Source organism: Leptosomus discolor, chromosome 24, assembly GCF_034619465.1.
Source record: "Leptosomus discolor isolate bLepDis1 chromosome 24, bLepDis1.hap2, whole genome shotgun sequence".
In the NCBI taxonomy this organism is placed as follows: domain Eukaryota; kingdom Metazoa; phylum Chordata; class Aves; order Leptosomiformes; family Leptosomidae; genus Leptosomus; species Leptosomus discolor.
In genome coordinates this window covers 6,394,692-6,412,276 of record NC_141414.1, presented here as the reverse complement: position 1 = coordinate 6,412,276, position 17,585 = coordinate 6,394,692, and the positions used below count along the sequence as shown (strand labels likewise).

Below are 17,585 nucleotides of genomic sequence, written 5' to 3'. Positions count from 1 at the left end.
CTCTAGGACGGGCTTCCACGTCCACCGTGATCACAGCTCACGCAAACACACACAGGGCGATCACTTCCCACACGCCCTTTAGGAGTTTTCTCTTGGGTTCTTTTTTGTTGAACACTGACATAGTCTGGCTGAAGGTTCCTGCCCCTCCCTGCTCGTGAATTTAGTAAAAAAATTCAGATATAGGAAAATAAATTATGTATAATAAGATAAATAGCGGTTAGTACAAGTCCTTCTAATACGTAGCTTATAACTATCTGTGCAATGTGGAAGGGCTCTTGTTCCAGCTTGAGATCCTAAAAGAGTCAAAGCAGTTTTTCCACCTGTGCTTTCCGGATTTCTTCACGTGCTTGCTCGAGTGTTAGAGGTGGGGGTTTGTGATGCTTGATGTACTAAAAAAAAAAAGTTAAATGTACAAATTTATTATGTAGATAAATACTACCTCATATTTAATAAATAAGAAAATTCATGTCAAGATACCTGCGCGTTTCTGTACTAGCAACGGAAACTGATCCTTCTGGTGCAGCATTAGGGAGATCCTTGCTCGTTGGAGGAGAGCTAGATGCTACAGCAGAAAGCGTATTCTCTCAAAACTTTGACCTCCAGTAAGCCTTTAGTCTTCCTTTACTGGATAAACGCCTGCCTTGCTATTGCTATGGGCACAAGCATTACAGTATTCTTCTTCTAGGAAGTAATTTATTCAACAGGAATCTGAGCTTTATCTGATTAATGAATAATATGCACAGAAAATCTGTTTGCTGCAGCTACCAGAAACATTTGGAAAGGAACATGCACTTCTCTAGGCTGCTGTCTAGTCTAGCATAAATACCTCTTTAGCCTCTTCCAGGGTGTGGTAGTGGAACTTCTCGTTCTCTAATGACTCCACAAGGGATAAGTGAAGGTGGTGAATGTTCTCTACAAACTGCTGAGTCAACATCACCTGCTGCTTCAACATGGCATTTAAAACGAGCACGGCGGGGCGGTACGCTGTCAAGGCTGCAAGGAACGGAGGCCAGATCCTGTAGTGACGCCTGAGGCTCAGCCAGGGCTGAACAGCCCGAGCAGGGGGAGAGGCGTGAAACAGAGCCGCGAGAGCCGCGTTTCTCCGTACCTTCTACAGCATCCGCGCTGATGACGTGACGGGCGACAGGTACTGGGTCGATGTGACTGGTCCCTGCGGGCGGGTCAAGGACCGCCAGGGTGTGCGCTGTGTGCGGGAGAAAAGGCAAGTTACTGGGTCTGGGGGAAGGTTTAGCGCTCGAACTCGCTTCACCTTCAGCCCCCTCTGGGACATCAGTTGCCGTAGCACCGCTGTAGGGCCTAACGGGGGATTCCGTCAGCCAAAAAAAAGGCCAACCTCGTTCTGTGACCTCCAGTGTCCTTCCTCTTGGGTTCACAAGATGGGCCCTTGCGGAAGTAATCTTTTCCAACCCCAGACAGTAAAAATAAAGGCTTTTGTACTTGAAGGAAGCTACTCTTTTCAAGCACACCTGGGTTTCTATTTTCTCCTTGAGTGTGGCAAGAAGTGGCTCTTACCCCTTCTTAAGTAAAGGGAGGGAGGAAAGGAGCTACCCCTCGCCCAGAAGCAGTTAAAGGTCACGTCTGTCTTTTGGAAATGGGGCCATTAGTGCTTTCCCCAGGAAACAAACCCAATGCAAAAGAACTCTACGACGGGTGATCACTCTAGTAATGATACAACAGTACTGTCTACAGGAGGAAAGACACAATAAAATGTTGAATTCCGTTTGAGAGCATCATTCGGGCTGTTGCAAGCTCTGTCACTAACACAAGCTCATCCATCCAGGGTTCCTGTTGGGTTTTTATAGAGGAAAAAACAGTTCCAAGCTCTGTTGTCCAATCCCCATCTTTTCTACAGAGAGCAGACTAGTGTTGGGCTTTAGAGCGTTTTTCATTTAACATCAGCTGGGGGGAGCTAGCTCTGAAACAAAGAACTCTCTCAAGGCTGACTAGGCTAGCACCTAAGATATAAAAATGGAAAAATGCCCTGAACAGGGCAATATCTCATGAACTTACTCTTTGGCCAGCAATAGGTGAATGGAGGATCCACTGTCTGAGCCGCAGTGTCTTTGACAGTCACTCTGTGTACCCGGTCACACCGCTCTCTGGTAAATAAAGGTGATGAGGCTGAAGATGTGTGATTTCCAGAATACGTGCAGCGCTCTGAATGTTTCCCTGATGTTTTTGATCCAGACTCCTTGTCTGTTGTAGACAGAGACTCTTCGAAGTCTTCAGAATATTCTGAATTAACAGTTCTCTCATCATGGTCAAGATAATCCTGTTTGTGTCTAGGAAAATCTGCAGAAACTCCACTTAAATGCTCAGAGATTTCAGTTTCAGACACAGTTTTTTCAGTATGCCCTTCAGAAGCATCACTCACACCAGTTACTGCACTTGTCATTTTAAGAGAAGTTTGATCTTTTTCCACCAGGAATGTATCTTTTTTTAGATTTCTGTTTGTTTCTTGAGTAATTTGAACGTCTGTCCCCTGTAAAACAAAAAGCTGTATGTTAGGAGAATCAACAAAATACAACCTACAACATACCACCGTTATTCTCCACTGTTCTGCTGCCTATCACAGGGTTAGCTCCTGCTTTATTAAGAAATAAGAACGTGGCTCTTTTGTGTCCCCTTGCAAACTGCACAGTGCAGTTACTGTTAGTAAGGAAATGCAGACACTAAAAATAAAAAGAATTTGGTCAGGTGTCGGTAGACTGTAAAATCCTGACCTAACCCTTACAGCTGGCGAGACGGGCCCACCTCAGACAGCCTGTGGGTAGAACAGAAGCATTTATCTTGGAATATCCACCCTCCACCAACAAAGGCAGAATGGAAATAGGTGCTAGGAGGGAAATTCTACTTACTTTCGGCTTTAATTCTGCTGCCCCACTGATGATAATTGGTGCCAAATCATCAAGGCTCAGGATATTCAGCTTGAAGTCTGCAATCCAAAGACAAATCATCATGAGAATTTACATGAAAATTACTGGAGAATTTCGCCTAAGCGAGAAAAGTGGAAAAAAAATCAACCAGTACTACATTCCTCAGTTAACGTGCAACGCTAAGAAGTCGATCACTCTAAACCTTTAACTTAGCAGCAGCTCTTCCTGAATTCCCTCCTTCGCTGTCGGTGGATCTGCTAACCCAAGAGATCGTCGCTGCCCCTCATTTCCACTCGCTCTCCCTCAGACCCATTAGTACATTGTCCCTGTGAGATACAACAACTATTCTAAATGTTGTAACTGTTTCAACCTCATAACTGTCACCCAGGGAAGCATCATTAAACTGAACCTGTTAAATCAAAAGCCAAGAAAAACACAACCATATTACACTGGAAAAAAGAACCAAACAGACCAACATAATTCCTTTGATGAAGTCTTACTTTATGTAAAATTACACCAGTGAATCCTTTCAAACTGAGTATTTGCCCATGTTTATTAGCAAATTTATCAGGGGATTATTAGTGTAATTCATGCCAAGTCTACTGAGACAATATTTTAGAACTTACCATTCGAGCTGCTGTTCGTTGAATCTTCTGCATCAGCTGCTTTTGAAAACAATTCATCTAATGATTTTATTTCACTGCCGTCACTCTCAAGTGATGTTTGCCTTTGCTTGGTGTTGCCTGTTCGAGGCAGAGTAATCTTTACAGTATTGTCTTTCACGGAAGAAGACGGCGATTGAGATCTCACATTACATTGTACTGACAGGTTTCTGCTGGCTGGTGGAGGTGTTGGGAAGTTAACTCTACCAAAAACATTTTCCTTCGAGTCGTTGCTACGAAAAGAAGATGCTTTAGATACCTCTGCCAGTGACATTTCCTCATGAGACAGCGGAGGCATTCCTGATGAACCTGGAGTCTTACTCTTTTTGAAGAACATGAAAGAGAGATTTATGTGTTACTTCATTTATTGTGTGTAGATTACTAAAAAGGAAAACAAATTATAATGGGTAAACCCCAATAATTTTAAAATGTGAATCGAAGTTAAATCGTATCATAAGCGAGCCACAAATGCAAAATGAAAATTTAATTTCTGGTGTTATCTAACTAAAAAGTGAGCTACCAATTAAAACACTTTTATAAAAGTGTAAATAAAAATGCATAACCAGCAAAGTCTGTACTTACCTTTCCACCCCATTTAGAATCACTTACAACAACCCTCTGATTCTCACTGGGAAACTCCAAAGAGCTCTCCTTCAATTTTCTCATTTCCTCTTCATCACTATCCAAACCAAGCCGCTGTTTAACCACAACATTCTTTTCAGGGCGCTGGATGCTCTCTTCCTTAGCACAGGCGTTACCGAGGGTCACGTTGCCGCTGGCGGAGGCCCGGTTCTTCAGGTACTTCTTGCCCCTTGCACTGTGTTCACGACTGGAAGCAGAGAAGGACTCTTCTTCCAAAGGCTTCCAGCCCAAGTCAGTGTTTTGCAATTCCATCTGCTTTTTTCGGTTCATGATTTTGCTTTCCAGTTCTGCCACTTTCCTCAGCGCGGAGCTCGACCGTGCGTGGGAAGCGCTACCGGTCCCGCTCTTTGCTACGTGTCTGCCCGCTGCCTGCCCAGCGCTTCCCGCCGCCAGGCACTGCTGCCTGCCATGACCGTTTTCGTTGCGCACCTTCAGGAACCTGCTGCGGCCGAACGCAGCCCCTCCAGCGTTCTCCATCTCTGTGTCAGCCCCAGAGAGGTCACCACGGCGCGGGGTAGGACGCGGCGCCCGGCCGGGACGGCTCTCCCACGGGGAGCACCGCTGCTTCCCTGCCGAGAAGAGGAAGCCAAGTGCCCTCCGGGGCGGAGGCAGCCGGTTCAGCCCCCAGCTCCCCGGGCCGAGCAGACGGTCCCGCTCCCCACGGCCCTGCCCTCGTCCCAGCCTGCCGGGCCACCTCCTCCCACCCTCCGCTGAGGGCCCGCCCCACGCGCGGCTGAAACACCGGCCCAGGCACAGACCGAGGGCGGCGGCCGGGACGAGGGCTGGAGCCTCATCTGCCCGGCGCCCGCTGCGCCCCAGCGATCGCAGCCATCCGGGACGGACGGTCCTGAGGCGGCGGCGGCATCGGCTCCCCCGGCGCGGTTGGCGCCGGGCCGTATCTCGGAGACCGCGACCCCCCAACATCCCGCCCCCTCATTGGCTCCGCGCAGAGCCCTCCCCCCGCGCGCCGGCGATGCTTGGGCATCACCAGCCAATCCAAGAAGGCATACTGCCGCCGGCCCGCCGGAGCGCCGACTACAAGCCCCAGCATGCATCTCGCCGCGCGCGCACGTGGCAGCCCGCTCCTCCCTCGGGGGCGCTAAGCCAATCGGATTCCGTTTCATAATAAATAAGGAAAGCGCAGCCAATCAGAGCCCGCCAAGGACAGGGCGGGGCCCCGAAGGTGCGAGGCCGCGGGCCGATGTTGGTCGGAGGTGTGAGGGCGGCGGCGGCGGCCGGGCCGTGAGGGCGTGAGAGCCCAGGCCGTCGTTGTGCTGAGGCTGGTCCCACCACTGCTGTGGGTTGCGCTGGGCCCTGCCCGGGCCATGGTGTGTTTCCAGGAGCGGTTCTGGGCAGGGGTTGGGCACGGGGGTAGAGGTGGGAGAGCTGCCGGTAATGGCTGTGGGCCTGTGAGCTGGCAGGGAGGGAGCCCCCCGCGCTGTGCTGTGCTTACCAACCCGCTCCTGTGCTGGTGCTGGCCCTGCGGGACAGCCAGCTGGCAGCAGAGGTGGGTGAACTCTGAGTTTAAGGCAGACCTCAGGAAGTTTAAACTTGCGGCAGGGGACTTACGGAGACCTAGTGCGAGCTAAAGGTACGTGGGTTTCATTCAGATACACTGTGGGAACCGTCTCGAGAGTTGGGGGTTTGCCTGTACAGATGTGCCGTGCGTGGCAATAAAAGTATTTTTTCTTTGCAAATGGAGGAAAACATTGGTTTGACTGTTGTATCTTTACAGGTCTATAAAACTCTAAATTTTATGCTCTGTCCTCATGATTTAAACCATTTAGTATCAAAGGGAAGACTCTGGTCATTCAATGTGCTGTGAAACATGAGCGGAAGATAGATTGTGGTGGGGGATGTGTTAGGACTTTTTCCCTCACACTTGGACCAGAAGCACCTAAGTGGAGCTTCACGTTATTACATCGTGTTTGATGAGTTTATAGTTATTTCTTCATTACTAAAATACTGTCACTGCTGTTGTGCAGTTCTTCAGAGATGGTTGGGGAAATGGTGGGAAAATCCTAAAGGAAGGCTGTAAGGAGTTAGCTCTTCCATGCTCGAGAGATCTCTAAATATGTATTCACAAAATACATATTTATGCAAACATTCTGAGCTGATTTGAAGAACATAACTGAAAATTATTAGAGCGAGCTTAGACTAAAAGTAGTTGTTCAGTGGGATTTATTTTTTTTAAGACCTTTAACTGAAGCAACATCCTGTAGGCCATTACCTGCCCTTGTATGTAGTTTCCAGTGACAATTTAATGATTGCCTTTATAATGCCTGATACAGGATGGAACAAGGTTGCAAGGGTGCTGTATGCTGTATGTTATTAAGAAATGTATGTCTTTGTGTTTCTTGATTGTAACTTTAATTCCACAGTTCCTGGAGAGAGAGTGCTTTCTTGTGATAGAAATAGAAGTTCCCAACTCTGTATTCAATATTTTTGCTTTTAACCTATCTAGTAAGCCTTTGTATGTGCCTTTGCTGTAGCTATTTGGGATATAAATTACTTGTATTTGATATTAACTAAAATCATGACTTTATCTGATGTTATTTTCAATCTTGTGACGCTTCCTCTTGCCAATTGGATATAGACTCTGTTTTCTTGCAACCATTCAGACAAATTCTTGTGTCTGTTTTGGCTCTTTATTAAGACATCTTAAAAATCCCCTGTCTAATCTGATCAAGAACCTCTTGGTGCATAAAAATGGAATCTTAATATTAGGGTCCTGGGAAATGAACATAAAGCAGACTGAGGAAGAGCAGGAGAGAAAGGGTTACCGACGAAAAATACTTTGAGCAGTAATTTAAGAAAAAGCCAGAGAGGAAAAAAGAACCTGGAAAGGATAGAGCAGTGAGGAGCGCTGTTGTGAAGTTTTAATTGTGGTTTGAAAGAAGTTCACGTTTTTTTCACTTAAGGATTTTGATATTTTCTTAACAGCTTGTTGAACTCTGCACCAATGGAATGGTATTAAAACAGGATGATTTTTTTTTTTAAATTCAACATTAAATTTTGTGACCAGTTTCAGTTATTTTTAATAAAAATACCATAACATAGTTAAAAGTCTCTATAGACAAAGTGTAATTTTTTTTTATTAGCTGTATCTTAACACTGCTAAAATGTATTAAAAGCACTTGTAACAAAGCACTAGGTTCTGGAACTGTTTTACACTTTCATGGTTTAATATTAAATGTAAAGTTCATGCTCATTTTTGTCGAGGAAATAACATAATAAGCTTTTTATGATATTTCATTAAAGGGTTGGACATGCCAAATGTGTGAAGCATGTTTCACAACATACCCCAAACTAAGGAGATAAGCTTTGCTAAGCTGCTGTAGTAATTGTGCACCTGTCAGGGTGTCACGGATTACTGCAGCTGGGCGGCTGCCGCGAACGCATCGTGGCTGTTCTGCCGTTGCTTGTCTGCTGGTGGGACCTGCGTGACAGTAGTCTGTCCAGCCACAAACCTGTCCTTACAAGTTTAAATGTATGATTTTTTTTTTTTCCCCTTCAAAAATCTGAAATTGATACAGAGCTTGTAAGCTGTCTTAAAAATGTATTTTTTTCTTTTTCTGATAGGGTGGTGGTGGGAGGAATTTCAAACAGTGACGGATGGGCCTATTTTTGTCTGACCTCTTGTAACTTGTTTAGTCACTTCCTTCATCCCTTCTGAGGTCCTCCTGCTCTTCTGTATTTCCTTCCCCTGCCCCCAAGAGCTAATGCTATACATTCAGCAAAAAATGAAGCCAGACTTCCAGAGCTGGGGTTTTTACATCTACCTCCTGGCTACCCCGGCACTGGCTGAGCAGAGTTTTGAGTGGTAAGGAGACAGGGAGTGGGAGGATCTGCGGAAGCCCCGACTTCACCCAGGCCAGTTTCTAGTGTGCGAAGTGACTGAGGTCAAATTCTTTCACTTTTGCTGGTCTGTAAAACAATTCCAATGATGCTGTGGGGTGAAGAACTTTGAAAGCTATTGAAACACATTGTCAATGACAGTCGCCCTTTACCTTTTCTCCTAAATAAATTTCTGTTGATGGAGCTTTTATACGGCCGCAGTGACCCAGCCTCATGCAGGCTGCTGTTCCGTATTTCTATGTTGCAGTCAGGGATTCGTTAACTTTGTATTTGATACTGAATATTTGACTGTAGACCTGAAGAAGCTTAACTTGATGCAGCTTGTTTTGGCAAGGTTTAGTGTAATGAAGTCAAATAACTGGGTTTGTCCAGGAGAAAGCTGGGTGCAGGTCATCCAGCTAAAAAGGTCCATCAGCGCCTTGAGTGGGTTCCCTGGAAGACTGTTCCACAGGGCAGCTGCAGCCTTCCCTAGACCTCCTTTGTCCATAACGTAGATAGGTCACCGCTAGCCTCGCTGGAGGCGAGCCACGTCTGGGAGCAGGGACACTGCGGGACGCAGGGGCTGAGCTGCGGCAGGACGGGACCGCGGGAGCGGCCCCAGCTCCTCGGGGCGGGGACCGGCTGCCCGCGACAGATAAGCCGCGGCCGCTTTGTTCCCGGGTCAAACGCGTCTCCTGAGCTGCCCGACCAACTCCCGGGCGGCGGCGGCCCAGCAGGCCCCGGCCCCCGCCCGCCGAGGCCAGGCCCAGCGGTGCCAGGCGCGGCCGGGCGCCCTCCCGCCGCCGCTCGCCCCGCCTTCCCCCCGCCCCGGCCGCTGCCCGAATCAGTGGGAGGAAGATGGCGGCGCTCATCCCCCTCAGCCAGCAGGTAACCGGCCCGGCCCCGCGGACCCTGCCTGGCGGCGCAGCTCGGGGGCGGCTGAGCGGAGACGCGGCCCGCTGGCCCCGGCGGCCGAGCGCCGATTGGGGAAGGGGGGACGGGCCCTCCCCGGTGCGGGTCCCCTTCCCGCAGGCGGGTGCATCCGAGGCCGGGTCGGCGCTGGGGCATAGGCCCTGCCTCTCCCCGCGGCCGGGGGGTGGCTCGGCCCGCGGGGGGAGAGGGTCGGTGCACGGCGGGAAGCAGGCCCCGGGCGGGGGCGAGCAGCCCGCGGTTGTCCCCCGTCGGCGGGCCGGGGCTGAGCCTGCCGGGGCGGGCACCGGCTGCTTCTGTGGGGGCACAAAAGGCGCTGGCGCCCTCCCCTCATGGAGGCCCCGGAGTTGCCCCCCTGGGGAAGGGGCAGGGCAGCACCGAGGCCGGCTGAACGCTTTCCCTCGCCGGGCTGCGGCTCTGGGTGTGAGCTGCGGGGATTAGTGCGGTCCGGTGGTCCGGCGTCAGGGCTGGGCTGCCGGAGGGATGGGGCTCGCTCGTTGCTCGGGACTCTGTTTTGGGCCGCGGCACCCTTTTTTTTACCCTCTTTGTAACGCGGGGTTAACGCCGCCTTCAGCTGTTGGGGTGTCGTGACTGTGCTTAAGATTTGGGAGGTGCACGAGTAGCGTAGCCATAGGCGCGGTGCGCCAGCGGAGGGCTCGGTACGTAGGAATGAAAGGGAGGTTTTCCCCCATCAGCGGGAGAATGAGGCTTCTGCAGGGGAGTGGAAGACCCTGAACCTTGGAGCTTGTCTCACGCAAGGAGGGTGGCGTGTCTCTGGGAGAGGCTGTTTCCAGCTCTGGTTTAATGCTTGGGATCCTTGTGTAGATTTTTGTTACAAGTTTTTTGATTCATTTCTCACCCAAATAATTTCAACCTGAACAGTGTGATCACTGTTTACTCTTTTCCATACTGCTGTGGAGATAGCCAGTTTACTTATTTCCTTTAAAACAAAAGAAAAGCAACACTTGCCCACCACCCCCCAACACCTCAAAATTAAAACTATTTTCTCTGCTGTGGCTAGGCCGGTCAGGAATTCAGAAAAACTGCTGTTGCCTCACATTATATATCAATTTCCTTTTAGTAATGGACTTTTACTCATGATACTCTGAAAATTTATCTTTCAACAGAGTTCTGTGATGCTTGGGTAATGCGTACTTTGGTGTGCATCTTATTAAGAGAGCGCACTGCTTATTAGCTTTTGAGTAGCAGTAGGAGTCCCGATTAACATCTGTTTAATTAAATGAACGTGTTCGAAAACATCCATGCACGTACAAACTGTTACCAAAAGTTTTCAAGTGAAGTAATGTGGTGCAAAATATATGTGTAAAATAAACTCTGGACTTGAAAGGGTTTGTTGTTGTGGAACTTCTATAGTACATTGATAAAAACGTATCAAATATTTATTTTATTAGAAATCCTGCTTCTGTGTTTTTGTTTAAATTCTAATTGCTATTTGAGAGACTGGCATCAACAGTATTTTGTTTTGTATAACATATTATGTTGAGGGAAACAGGGCCACATTCTGTGAATACCGTCAGTTATTTTGCCATATCATTTTCCAACTAATTCAATGGAAGCAGTCTAGTTTTAAAACTTCTTTTTCTATATTCAACTGTCAAGAATAATCTTGCTGTAATCAGGGCAGTAAACAGAACTTCCCTGGAAATGAATAAACTTCCTCTTTTAATAGCCTCAGTTTCATGATTACTACAGAGATACGTGCTAGTTATAATAAAAGGAATAGGAGAGTTTATGCGTGCTGTAATGTTGAAGTATGTTCACTCAGAAAGATATAAAATAAGAATATTGATGTCAACATGTTAGGAGCTATAAGCAATATGGGTAATTCAAGCATATGAAAGTGTTTTTCTTTGTTCGTATTTGTTTAATCGTATTTGTTCTCATAAATTAATTTTATTATGGTTCCATTTTGCTATGAAGTTATGTTTTATGATGTTTTTATAAAAGAGAATTTAGATGTCTAACAGTATACAAACTATTTAACAGTTCAACTCTCTGTGTTTCAACTGTCTATGCATAAAAACAGTTGAAGAGCAAGCATGTAAAATCAGTTCTTGCAGTTAGATCAAGTCCAGTTTCACTTGTTGTTTACCTTTGATAACTTTGTTTTCTTGAATATCTGATCACCTTATCAGTGGTCTTGGGCCAGGCATGTTCAACCTACAGTCTCTGGAGGTTGTGGAGAGTTATGTTAGAGATACGGGGACAGCACAGATCACTTTGTAGCTGTCTTCTGAGACAACTCAGGATCCCCAGCAAGTAGAGTGAGGGCAAAGGTAATCTTTCTGGGGCAGCAGCAACCTTCTTTTGACTCTCATCTTTGTGGGACATCGTGGTTTTTTCCCCTTTTCATAGTACCTATTTTCATCCATCATATGATGGGACGAGTCTGAAAGAAAACTGTAAAACAGGAGGACACCAAGGAAAATAGTTCATCTGATTTGGAGTTCTTGTGGCCCTGAGATGACCTCAGGAAAGAGAGCTGCAAGGAACTGGCTTTATTAATTGTTCCGGTAGCAGCAGCTTACGCCTGCCTTTTTCCCAGACCTGCATTAAGGGACATGGAGATGTAGCCGTGTGCGTGTACTGCGCGCCACAAACGTGGTGCACCAGACCTGCTGCGAGAGGGCAAGCTCAAGGCTTGAACTTCAAATTTGTACAAGAAATCAACTTAGAGGCCAAACAACAAGGCACCAGGGTTCAGAAGGGTGTGTTTGGGAGACGGTGTAAAGTGTTGGTCATAGACAGCATTTTGGGGAATATGGAGTAGGCATAGAAACCAGAGGGTCGGTAAACTGAACTGCAGTATGACAGGGTATATCCTTTGACCGCTCATCAGCTCTTTGAAATGTTTTTCTCCGATTGGCAGCATTGACACTGTCTTGTGTAGGTTCTTCGTCAGCAGATGCCATCGAATTAAAGAATCCTCTTGAATGACAGTGATGTAGTCACATGTGGAGATAGGTAGATAGGCAGCGGGGCTATTTTTATCACTTGAGCCCATTTTGTCTGGTCTGTTTCATCACAGAGAGGCAGTCATTTAGGTAAATCGGTCAGAGAGGCTTAATCTTTGTAAAATTCTGCAAGTAGAGAATCGAGTGAGGAGGTGCTTTCCGGCAGCACTTGGATGAATATATTGCTGCAGGAGAAACTTCACAGCATTTAGGCACGTTACCCTGGATTCCTGCCACCTCTGTCAGGTAAGTCAGCTGTATGTCACGGCTGACAGTATCAAATCAGGATGACAAGAATGTCTGGTGATGGGGTGAGATCATTTAATTCTGCTGCTGGAGCGGTTTGCTCCATATCTTGGTATGAATCCAGTCTCTGTGTGCTCTAGGATACTCATCAGATTGGTTGAAGGAGCTTGTAGTTGGTTTTTGACTGGCTTCTCTGAGCTTTCTAATAAACGAGAGGTACATCATTTGATGTTAGATGGCTAAAACAGTAGATTTTATTCAGAGTTGGGCAGGCTAGTTCCACCTTTTTTCTGAATGATGCGTTTCCTACTTTGGACAGGAACACGGTGCTTATCCATTCTGATCCTTTACAAGCCAGCAAAAAGATGAGTCAGATTTATGAGTTATGGTCGCAGCATTCTTCTGAACTCCTGTCCAGCTCCTGGAAGAGCAAGAGCTGCTGGAGTGTACTGGTGGAGAATGCAGTGGTTTATTTTGTTGGTGGATGCAAGTGGAGTAGATGTGAGATATTCAGGAAGCTCTTCTGAAAATGTATGCCCTTTCTAGCCAGGTAGAACAATGGATCTTGAAAGAGCTTGATGTTCACTTGCTTTTGATTAACAGGGTTTAGTTATTTTGGATAGCTTCTTAAATTAAGGCTTTGCCAGTTTATTGTAAACTTAGAGGAAGATTCTCTTTGTGTAAAATAAAATTTCATGCTCTTCGTTGGTCTTCCCTTTTGTCATGTTTCTGTTTCACTTCCCCTCAGTGTAGGCAGAACACCCGGGAATCCATGGGGGTGACAAGGAAGAAGGTAGCGTTTGGGAGGTGACACACCAGTGAGCAGAGTTGGTGCAAAATAATCATTCATCAGATGTCTGACTTGTGTCCTGTAGGTGGAGAGCGGTTGTCCCAGCCAGGCTTTGGGATGTTTTGACATCTCCTGTCATTAGACTGTGTTTATTGGGTTGCTTTGTGGCTTGTTTTTTAAGGCCCTTGACTGCTCTAAGGGTGATTTGTTTGAGACTTGATTGTAACGTTTTTGCTCTTAGCGTTGAGGCAGGAGAATGGTGTGGAGGTATAACGTGGCTAGAACTTGTGTGGCAATTGCAGGAGGCAGATGAGAAGATGGGTGCTGGGGCTTCTGCCAGTTCCCATTTGCTTGGAACGTCAGCAAGAGGGAAGAGGAATCTGCTTGTTTTCCGAAAAGGCAGGGCCTACCTTTGTGTGTCTGCTTTTGTGTACTGCAGCGATAACACCAAGCTGAAATCCTCAAACAACATTGTCAGGGAACTGTGACATCTGTTAATTAACCATTCATTCTATTTAATTTTTTTCACTCTGTTTCCGTTTAAGATCCTAATGCTGAAAACTGATATACACAGGTGTATTTCGATACCAGGGCTCTGTCTGTGTGTGTATATAATTGTCTGCTGAAAATATTCCATAAGTATATATGCAGTGCAGGAGGTAGTCCCGTCAGCGTTGTGCTGAAAACTCTGCCTTTGATATCAGTAGTTCCCAAACTGTGATCTGACATACCTTGGCAAATAGTTCAAAGCTGTTCTACAAACCCTTATTACCATATAGTGTTGTTAATTGAAAGTGTGAGTATAAGTATGAATGCTGGTGAATAAGAAGTTTTAAGAGATGACAGTAGTCTGTTGGTCTGCAGGTTTTGGGGGATCTCTGTTATGCACACTTAAAATTTCAAGTATCCAGTTTGGAACACAGCAGATTAACATACTGATTTATATCTTTGATAGAAGTCATACACAAAGTGCTATAGGCTTTTTTTCTGTCAGTCCCTAAAGGCGGGCTGTCTGTGATTGCGGTTCATTCTTTGTTTTCTTAATGTCTCTCTTGTTTTTCAGTTTTCTACTGGGAATCCGTTATATGAAACTTACTACAAACAGGTAGGTTCTTTAAAAAATTAAAAATAAAGTGCAATTTCCTCTTCCCCGGAATTTCCCGTCTTTCCTTCCCCATTGCAGTGCTAAACTTCTGTAAATTCTCTCTGCTGAGTGGTAATGCATGCCTGTGTGACTCCTTTTGACCTAGAGACAAGAGACGTTTCATTTCTTATCTCTGCTTTCACAACAGACGTGCTGCAATTGAACGTGATTTTTATCTTTCAGGTAGATCCAACGTATACGGGGAGAGTTGGGGCAAGTGAAGCTGCGCTGTTTCTTAAAAAATCTGGTCTCTCTGATATTATCCTTGGAAAAGTAAGTTGAAGGAATTCTCTAATGCAGTAATTATTTGTACACTTGCTTAAGTGCAGCTAGCATTCAGCAGAAGGGGTTTGCAAAAAGGAATTTGGTGGAATGCAAATCGGGTCCTTTGAACATCGGGTTAACCACAGACGGGTCGTAACTCCAAAGTATTGTTCTGAGTTTCACTGTCTTTCGTGTAATACGTTTGAGAATTAAATCACATCGTATGTCATGACTTGAAAGCTGCCCCAAGCAGTTCAAGAAGGCATACACTATGAACTGTTGAGCTAAGTTCTATTTTAAAATCACAATGGCTTTTACTTTGTATCCCCACAGATATGGGACTTGGCTGACCCGGAAGGTAAAGGATACTTGGATAAACAGGTAAATCAAATGTGCCTGTAGACCTCTCTTGTTACCTTCAATGGATTAGCCTGGTTCCAAGAAAACCCTGCTACCCATAGTAGTTATCCTTAGCTATTTTTTTTTAAGTTTTTGTTTACAACATGAGGGTTTTTTCCTAGCACTGCTGATATCCAAGTATATTAACTCAGGCTGCTAGAGGCGTTTGGAGCTAACTTTCTGTCTCTTATTTTGTAAATAATCAGTGTTCATGATATATAGATATACAGTCGTGGAGTCTTTCACAAATACAAACTATGATTTTAAGATTTATTTTAGAAGTCTTTCCTGCATGAAAAAGTATGCCTAGAATTACTAAAACTAGCTTGGAATATCAAATGCCAAGTTACTGTAGATATGGAGAATTTTGTTTAAAACATTAAATTTTAAGAAAAATTGTTGACATTTCCTTAATTATGGGAGAATCCTTCTTAAATCTAGATTTGAAGTTTTCTGCTCTTTGTTCCATGTTATTGTGAAGTTTTTCCTGAGTCATTTTTAAAAGCAGTGGGGTAGTTGTCACTATGCAGTTAACTGAACAGGGCTATACATATATAGTTGTTTCCACACTTCGCAGAGTTGCACATGTCTAGTGTTAGTAAAAATCATAAATGGGTTATTGGAAACTGGTTTAGACTGGTTGCTTTTTTTTGATAGAAAACGCTCTTGTTTGTAGGGTTTCTATGTCGCGTTGCGCCTCGTAGCGTGTGCACAGAACGGCCATGATGTTAACTTGAGCAGTCTGAACTTGACTGTGCCACCTCCTAAATTTGTAAGTAATATATTCCTAAATGTCTGTGTGTGTCACATGAGAACTAAGGCTTCAGTTGGAACCCTAGAATAATCTTGTTTTGTAAATGTCGTGGTCCTGAGACTCCAGGCTGCTGTCAAACTGTTCCTGAAGATAACTGCAGCCATGGCTGCCGTAGTCCTGCCTTCAGGGTAACGCGTATCAGCCGCTTCCTGGACTGCAAAACCGATGCAGGTTTAACTACGGTCAGCTTGTTCAGGAAGCTGATGTGGCTGAACTCTTAAGTTTATGAAAAAAGAAAAGAAATAAAAGATCTCTTGAGGCTAGGTCTACAGGAGTGTGTAGTGAAGGGCACGAGTGCAGCTTTGCCTGCAGTAGCTGCTATGGAACCTCCTCTAGTGTGTCAGTTCTGCGTTGGGACCTAATGCACCTGAGGTCCTTACTGGAGTGTTGTAATGGTGTAAATCAGGATGACTGGGGTATGGGTACACATGCAGCCTTATTTCCTATTTTCAGTGCAGTTAAGCTTCCTGTCTATAACCATCTCTTAAAGCAATTAGTAAGGATTAGACACAGAAGTGTGTGAATTTTTATATATATGTATGTGTCTATAGATATAAATAGAAAATTCTTTGATTTTTAGCATGACACTAGCAGTCCTCTGCTGATGACACCACCTTCAACAGAGACTCACTGGGCTGTTAGGGTAAGTGTAAAAGGCAACACATTCCATCCATTCTTTAAAAGTAAATATTTTCCTTGCCTGTAATTTTCCCAGTGAGAGAATTTTGTATCAAATGTATTTCCCATTTCGAGTCCTCCCTTTCTGATGACAGACTTGTGCACAATAGAGAATATTGAGCTGCAGTTTTATATTTGAAATAAGTGTTAAACAAGCCTTTGACAACCCCTGGTGTGATGTTTTTAAGGCACAATGAATTTTAATCTTCTGCCTGGATTTCTTCCAGAATCCTAGTAGTAGGCACTTTTCATGTTTGTACAAAGGAACCCCGCTGAGAACAGCAAAGCATTTCACCAAATCCACCCAGAAGTATTAATTTAAAGCTTGAGTTCACATGTTCTAATTAGTATTCTGTGATACATACAATATATATCATTGGAAGAAAGTGACTTTTGATACGTACGTGGGGATATTTGTATTTTGTTAATTTTCAAATGCAAACATTTTTCAAAAGGTAGAAATTTAATAAAATAACTTCTAATGCTGATTTTTTATATACTTGCATGTTTTACTTTGAAGTAGGAAGCAAATTATTTGGGAAGAACAGTTTTTAGTTCTACAGAGTTTGTCAAAGTTTGTTTGAAATCTGGTCAGCAGGGTTTTAATCGGAAGGCATTGTTCTTTTACAGCACTATAGAAACACAGCTTGTATGCTGCATGTTAAAATCTATTAGCTTATCTTAACCTTAGCTTTCAAATTAAGCTCCTAAATCTAGTTCCGTGGGGTTTACATTGAAATACAGTATAGTGGCACTTGCAAGGAAGCTTGGAAATTTAGAATGAATGTGTTACTGACCAGTCTTAATTTCTTGCAAGATCTCATTTTCAACACTCACACAGGCACACTTTTTTACTTATTCAGGCTATTTCTTACCAACTAGGTGGAAGAAAAAGCAAAGTTTGATGGTATTTTTGAAAGCCTTTTGCCAGTAAATGGTTTACTTTCAGGAGACAAAGTAAAACCAGTACTGATGAATTCAAAGCTACCTCTTGATATCCTAGGAAGGGTAAGTATGCTGTTTAGATTTAGCGATTCTCTATTTAGCTTCTTGTACTTACAATGTTAAATATTTAAATGTAACTTATCAACATAGATCAGGCTGAAATTTTACATCGAGTGCATGCTATAAAGCCACAGTAAGTAGGCTCTGAAGTCTTCCACTTAGAAATAAGAATAATAATAGTAATTTGGGCCCTGGAGTAGATTGGCTTCATTATCTCTGTATTCATTTTAAGAGCTGGAAGTTTTGATTTTGGTTGTTTAAAACCAAGAAAAAGCTCTCCTAAACCATAATAGCTTTTATAT

At 44.8% G+C, this 17,585-nt stretch overlaps 2 protein-coding genes across 5 annotated transcripts in view; one reads left to right on the top strand and one right to left on the bottom strand.

Annotated features, from left to right (window-relative positions):
* Positions 1 to 128: 128 nt before the first annotated feature.
* Positions 129 to 5,066, bottom strand: C24H19orf44 (chromosome 24 C19orf44 homolog). Its single transcript, XM_086477756.1, has 8 exons — positions 5,000 to 5,066; positions 4,142 to 4,770; positions 3,524 to 3,881; positions 2,880 to 2,956; positions 2,032 to 2,503; positions 1,109 to 1,204; positions 827 to 993; positions 129 to 389 (listed from the first exon to the last, which is right to left on the bottom strand). The coding sequence occupies exons 1-8, from the start codon at positions 5,064 to 5,066 to the stop codon at positions 303 to 305; spliced, it is 1,953 nt and encodes a 650-aa protein (XP_086333882.1). The 3' UTR covers positions 129 to 302.
* Positions 5,067 to 8,896: 3,830 nt separating this feature from the next.
* The window catches only part of EPS15L1 (epidermal growth factor receptor pathway substrate 15 like 1), a 41,863-nt gene continuing 33,174 nt past the window's right edge, over positions 8,897 to 17,585 (top strand). For all 4 annotated transcript variants that reach the window (XM_086477720.1, XM_086477718.1, XM_086477716.1 and 1 more), the window contains exons 1-7: positions 8,897 to 8,926; positions 14,043 to 14,084; positions 14,307 to 14,396; positions 14,721 to 14,768; positions 15,463 to 15,558; positions 16,181 to 16,243; positions 17,161 to 17,286. In XM_086477720.1, the coding sequence (XP_086333846.1) occupies positions 8,897 to 8,926; positions 14,043 to 14,084; positions 14,307 to 14,396; positions 14,721 to 14,768; positions 15,463 to 15,558; positions 16,181 to 16,243; positions 17,161 to 17,286 (495 nt within the window). The remainder of the gene's footprint in view (positions 8,927 to 14,042; positions 14,085 to 14,306; positions 14,397 to 14,720; positions 14,769 to 15,462; positions 15,559 to 16,180; positions 16,244 to 17,160; positions 17,287 to 17,585) is intronic.